Source organism: Morus notabilis, unplaced genomic scaffold (genome assembly GCF_000414095.1).
Source record: "Morus notabilis unplaced genomic scaffold, ASM41409v2 Scaffold314, whole genome shotgun sequence".
Lineage (NCBI taxonomy): Eukaryota > Viridiplantae > Streptophyta > Magnoliopsida > Rosales > Moraceae > Morus > Morus notabilis.
Window position 1 is genome coordinate 495,573 of NW_010360279.1, and position 6,000 is coordinate 501,572.

The 6,000-nt window shown below is 36.1% G+C and overlaps 2 protein-coding genes across 3 annotated transcripts in view; one reads left to right on the top strand and one right to left on the bottom strand.

Moving 5' to 3' along the window:
* Window positions 1-478: 478 nt before the first annotated feature.
* Window positions 479-2,234, bottom strand: LOC21407546 (outer envelope pore protein 21, chloroplastic). The gene is made up of 5 exons (XM_010096226.2): window positions 2,081-2,234; window positions 1,461-1,535; window positions 1,190-1,342; window positions 949-1,047; window positions 479-705 (listed from the first exon to the last, which is right to left on the bottom strand). Exons 1-5 carry the CDS (start codon window positions 2,174-2,176, stop codon window positions 622-624), a joined length of 507 nt encoding a protein of 168 aa, XP_010094528.1. The 5' UTR covers window positions 2,177-2,234; the 3' UTR covers window positions 479-621.
* Window positions 2,235-3,270: 1,036 nt separating this feature from the next.
* LOC21407547 (dolichyl-diphosphooligosaccharide--protein glycosyltransferase subunit 1A) overlaps window positions 3,271-6,000 on the top strand; it is a 3,793-nt gene continuing 1,063 nt past the window's right edge. The window contains exons 1-9 of one of the 2 annotated variants that reach the window (XM_024164366.1): window positions 3,271-3,432; window positions 3,570-3,614; window positions 3,915-4,549; window positions 4,660-4,807; window positions 4,902-5,078; window positions 5,201-5,269; window positions 5,396-5,485; window positions 5,741-5,899; window positions 5,982-6,000. The exon at window positions 5,982-6,000 is cut by the window's right edge and continues 266 nt beyond it. In XM_024164366.1, coding sequence (XP_024020134.1) covers window positions 3,334-3,432; window positions 3,570-3,614; window positions 3,915-4,549; window positions 4,660-4,807; window positions 4,902-5,078; window positions 5,201-5,269; window positions 5,396-5,485; window positions 5,741-5,899; window positions 5,982-6,000 — 1,441 coding nt within the window. In that variant the 5' untranslated portion in view covers window positions 3,271-3,333. The remainder of the gene's footprint in view (window positions 3,433-3,569; window positions 3,615-3,914; window positions 4,550-4,659; window positions 4,808-4,901; window positions 5,079-5,200; window positions 5,270-5,395; window positions 5,486-5,740; window positions 5,900-5,981) is intronic. The other variant, XM_024164367.1, reaches the window with a different exon arrangement.

Here is a 6,000-nt window from a genome sequence, read left to right on the forward strand (position 1 = left end):
AAAGCATATGGCACTACAATACATATTCATGAAAAACCAAATTTAAAAAATTATATATGAAATTTTATTTTTTGAGTGGAAGTAGTTACCACAAATTTTATTCCAGGTAGATCTAATTTCTTCTTTCTCCACTACTTCCCACAATTTTTGCGGGATTTGGTCAAATTTTCAGCCATTTTAGTGAAGGTGTATCTAATCTAACCATATAAAATGATAACACTATCAACAAACTCTAGTTTGTTACATGAGAAAACCCCTTGTTTAATTTCGTTTTCAGATCGACCTAAAGTCGATGCCACTTGGATGGGCAAGGAGGCGAACAAAAATACACAAGAACGTATAGGAATTAAGAGCGGAATTAGGAAGTCACGCAGCATCTTTTCTGCCGGCGATGACTTTCATTATTCAACCTTTATAGTTAGCCACCATAATAACATTCAATTTTTGTGGAGAAAAACAAAAGGAAACAAAACCAATATTGCCACAAATCTTTCCATTTCATAGATAGCTTTAACCAATATGTTTCTGCTCAGCAGCAGTCCATCATCAATCAAAATACAAAATAATAGGGCTTGCAACAATACATCTCACCTCCAAAAACAGTCTTGAAGCTTCCGCGTCTCACAAGTCATATCTGACGTTCCATCTACCAGTACCATCGGCATTGAATGTCCAATTGTTTTCCCTTATCTGAAAATATGAAACCTGAGAACCAAAGAAACAATAAAATTGGGAAGCAGAAAGTCAATAATTATACAAGCCTTTTACGACAAGAAAACAAAAGATAAGCTAGTGTTTTATAAGAAGAAATTAATACAAGACAATCCTTTCCCCACACGTCAGAATCAGAGAGAAATACTGTAACGATGCTATGAAGTTATGAGCAGTTTAAATCAAAAGCTACATGCTTATTTACACATGAGGCTCAGTTACAAACTGAATACGTACCTTCTCAATCACGTGATAGCCAACTTTGATCCTAACATCTTGTTCCTTTTGAAAGTTTAAAATGGCCCAGGACAATTCAGCAGCTCCTCTTGACCTTTTCTGTTGTTAGTATTAGAACCAGTTAGTCCATACAATTCGGAAACTAAAGCCACAAAAACCAAATAGTCATTACGTCCTAAGAAATATACGTGTTTACTAATACAAATACAGCAGTGTTATAGAGCTCGGGGCTTATACCAACCTCTTTGAGTTCTTTGTCAGTGTCAAAGCGTCCCTTAATATTAAAGCTTAACTGGCCATTGGTTGTCACAGGGAATGACTTCTTCCCACGTATAACATACCGCAGTTTCTCACGCTTATCGTATTGTACTCCAGCTCCGAGGCTAGCTGAGATCTAAAAGTGACTATTTTACTTAGTACTATATAGATCAAAAAGAGAAGATAAAATAACATTCTCATTTAAAAAAAAAAAAGGTTCTTAAAATGCTGGTGAACCAAAAGTAAGAGCATACATCTGGATAGAAGCGTCTTAACAACGCGCTGAAATGACTCGGACTTCCAACTCGCGTATCAAGCTCCCCATGGACCTTTCATAATTCACAAGAGAAAGGGATTATTAGAAAATTTAAGGCTGAATTGAAAATGTGTTAACAAATCACCATAAAGCATGTAAGTAAACCACTGAATGACCAGAGGTTTATCAGAGTCCATCTAAAGCAGCTTACACGAGCACTGAATCCTCACAACATCCCACTATTTCTCAATAAGGCCTTGTTTGGTAGGTAACATTAGATTTCAAGACTTAAATGGTAGTTTGGCAAGAGGAATTAGAGGAGATAATAGTCTAGTAAACCTTTCTAGCATTGCGATTAGAGAAGGGAATCCACAGCAAATACAAATGAGAGAAATCTTCCCCTAATTCTCCGTTTTCCTCACCAAGATTACACAACTATTTTATTTTGCTCCTACCAAACACAACCTACGTAAATTCAAATAAATGTAGCAAATTATAGCACAACATCAAAGCGTATTTGAAACAGTGTTTGACGACTGACGCACAAAATTCGCTATACCAAAAACCAAAAAAAAAAGAAAAAAAAAATCTATGAAAAGGAAAAGAGTGAAATTTCACCTGGAGGAGAGTATTGGAGTCAAGAAGAGGGAGGTTCTGCTTGGCATGGATTCTCAGAGCTTTGGAATCTCCGCCATATCTGAGTGAGGTCTCCATCTACTCCCAAACTGTTATCTTCTTCTTCTCCTCCTCCCTCTTCCAAGTTTTCAAAGATTCTTTGCGTCTGCGTGCTAATCACGTGTCTTTGACAACTATTAGTTTCGGAAGTTTGGCCCAAGCCACTATGGGCCGGCCGGCTCTATATTGTGTTGTCGTTTCTTTGCTTTCAAACAAACGCCGTACCGTTTGAGAAAAAGAAAGTAAACGACTATCGTTTTATGATTGACAACAAACGGAAGCCTCGCTTCTGTTGACGTATTCTATGATTGTTTGTTGAGTTTTTGGGTTTCTCAAATTGTCCCTAAATTTTCAATTTCGATAATTAACGTTCCATACGTATAAAATTATTATAATGTGTCTTATTTTATTAATTTATTAATTTTTTTTTAATTAAATTTAAGAGATTAAATGCTAAAGAATTAAAAGATTTATATTATATTTAAAATTGAGATATTAGATTTTTTTTAAATGTGTTTTTTTTTATACTAATCTAACACAATTATCGTCAAAGTAAGATATATTTTAATAATTTACAACTAAAAAAAGACAACTTATCAAAATTTAGAACATGTTTAGTTTGCTTATTCAAATCTTTAATTTGAGTTAAAATGTAACTTTATATAAGAGTTTTTACTATAATAAAAAAGTTAAATGTGACTGTTTCTTATAATTTTTTACTATAACAAAACTCAAATTCTAAACTCGAATCGGTGAAATGGACGGAGTTTTAAAATTTACTGGTTAGTTGGTAAAGACATACAAGGTGTAGAACTATTTTTAATTTACGTATGTTTTTTATGAGAAAAAATACTGTAGCGAATAATGAATCATGATTTTGAATCAAAGAAGCAAGGGCTCAAATGAAACTATTTTTAATTTACGTATGTTTTTTGTGAGAAAAAATATTATAGCGAATAATGAATCATGATTTTGAATCAAAGAAGCAAGGGCTCAAATGATTTCATCAGTTATCTGGTACGGGGCCACAGTTGTGTTGCACTAGACGGCGTCGTTTTTCAAAGCGTCTTGGAAGACCACACCCCAAAAACCTCTCGGAGCTGGATTAAAGTTTTGGTTTTGGACCATTGGTTGAATGAACTGAAGAGAGAGAGAGAGACTGAGAGAGTCTAGAGAGAGATTTTGGGTTTGAGAAAATGGGAATGGGATCGAGACTCGATCTTTTTCTGTTAACGATCGCCATTCTATCAGGAACTGTTCTTTCCGATCTCATTCTCTTCAAGGTTGATCGTCGCGTAAGTCTCTCTTTCTATCTCCTCTTTAGATCTGATCATTTTCGTCACCTTCGATTGAATTTCTTGTATTTAATTTTCGAATATATTTAACTTCTTCAATAATCTAACTTTGTTTCGACGTCTATTTCAAATTGCAGGTGGATTTGACATCGCAAGTTGTTCGTGTCACTTCCACACTCAAGGTGCGTAATTTATCCCTCTTTAATGTCCAACGTTGACTTGTCTTGATGTGTTTTTGATGTTTCGTTTCATTCTTCCTTTGTTAATTACGAAAAAACTCACTTTAAGTTATCACACAAATGGATTTAACCCGGAAAAAAAAGAAAGAAAAGAATCTATGAACTTGTAGTGATATCTTAAAATCCAAAATATGAACTTGAATTGATTCTTTTACAGTCCAAAATATGGACTTGTATTAATTTTTTTAAGTCCAAAATATGAGCTTGTATTGGCTTTTTGAAGATGTTGCGGTTGGTTTGCAGGTGGAGAATGATGGAACCAATTCGGTTTCCGAGGTTCTGTTGGCCTTCCCTGATAACCAGGTTAAGCATTTGGCATATTTGACTGTGACACCCAACGAAGGGAAAGGAAAATCAAAACATTCAGCCAATAGTTTCCCTGTGGAGGTTGTCCACCCTAAAGATATGCCTCCTGCCTTGACTTTCTATTCGGTGTCTCTACCAAAGGCTCTGGGCAAGGGGGAGAGCTCTACTTTTGATGTCTTGGCTGTCTTCACCCACACTTTGCGTCCATTTCCTGAGAAAATTACTCAGGCTGATATACAGCTTCTAGTATTTCAGGATAGTGCATACTTTCTCTCTCCTTATGCGGTCAGGGTTCAATCTCTCAGTGTAAAATTACCTGATGCGAGAATTGAATCTTATACGAAGTTAGAGAATACGAAGATTCATGGTTCGGAGATCAAATACGGTCCCTATGAGAATCTGCCTCCCTTCTCGTACTCACCAATCGTCGTTCATTTCGAGAGCAAGCAACCCTTTGCTGTTGCTCAAGAGCTGGTGCGGGAGATAGAGATTTCCCACTGGGGTAATGTTCAGGTGACTGAGCTTTACAATCTTAATCATGGAGGTGCTGAAATCAAGGGAGAATTTTCCAGGTCTGATAATGTGTTTTTTTAGTCCTAACATTGTCGGTTGGATTTTTGTGGTTTAATCTAATATTGGATTTGGGGGGTTTAATCTAATATTTTCCTTATTTCTTATGCAGGCTTGATTATCAAGCCAGACCTCATATAAGGGGTGCATCTGCTCTTAGGAATCTTGTTGCAAGATTGCCACCACGAGCTCGTTCTGTGTATTATAGGGATGAGATTGGTAACATTTCAACATCTCATTTATGGGGAGATTCTAAAAAGGTAAGTACTTTTACTTCATCTGAAATGATATCTATTAACATTTATCATTTTAATTTTGTTCCTAATTTTGCTTTGTTATTTTCTATGATTCCAGACAGAACTGGAGATTGAGCCTAGGTATCCAATGTTTGGTGGTTGGCGAACTTCTTTCACGATTGGATATAGCTTGCCACTTCAGGATTTCTTATTTCAGTCAGAAGGGAAGCGTTTCCTTAACATCACTTTTGGTTGCCCCATAAATGACGTGGTCATCGACACTCTCATTGTGAAGGTCAGTGAAATAATGATGTTCACTTGTGTAGTCGCATAGGTCTTACATTTAAATTGCTCAGCATTTGGTATTGCATCAGAATTATCAATCCTATATCTATATTGTGGTCGTTGAAACTACAGGTTGTTTTGCCGGAGGGCTCTAGTGATATCTCTGTATCTACACCTTTTCCTGTCAAACAGTCGCATGAGGTAAATTGCCTTTTGTTTACTTTCTTTTGCCTCTGTTCTTTTTCTACTATTAAAGAAGTGGCATCATTATCTTCTCTTATCTAAACAGTGGTCTCGTCAATTTATTATTGGTATGATCTTCTGTAGACCAAGCTTTCCCATTTGGATGTTGCCGGTAGACCTGTGGTTGTGCTAGAAAAGAACAATGTTGTGCCTGAACATAATCAGTATTTCCAGGTAGGACTGTTTCCCATTTGGAGTTGTCAGAATTTGCTAAAGCAATGGCATGTAGAACCAGATCTTCATACAATCTTATAATAATATGAGTGGTGGTCTATTTATGAGATTTTGTATATTGCTGCCACAATATGCAGTGTTTTTCAAGTTAATAAATAAAAACAAGAAAGAAAAAGTTTAGAAGAAAAATGATTAAACGAAATGCCTTAGATGCCCGTTGTTCACATCTTGGTGCTGTCATCGTTCATTGTGCAGGTCTATTACAAGTTCAACAGCCTTGCGCTGCTTAGGGAACCATTGATGTTGATTTCTGGGGTTTTCTTCCTTTTTGTTGCCTGCATTGTATACATGCACGCGGACTTGTCAATCTCTAAATCTTCTGCTTCTTATTTAGCAAAACTGCAGTGGGATGAAGTGAGTAGTTTTTCCATTCAGTATTTGATTATGATTTGCAATTGTACAGAATGCCTATTAAGTGGTCTTTGCATTGTTCTAGGTGCAAGGAGCAGTTCAGC

Excerpts from the sequence above, each read along its gene's own strand:
- LOC21407546 (XM_010096226.2), bottom strand. The coding sequence starts at position 2,176 with ATGGAGACCTCACTCAGATATGGCGGAGATTCCAAAGCTCTGAGAATC. Across the intron at positions 1,536-2,080 it reads ACTCCAATACTCTCCTCCAG|GTCCATGGGGAGCTTGATAC; the intron begins GTGAAATTTCAC and ends GAATTATGAAAG. Across the intron at positions 1,048-1,189 it reads CTGACAAAGAACTCAAAGAG|AAAAGGTCAAGAGGAGCTGC; the intron begins GTTGGTATAAGC and ends TACTAACAACAG.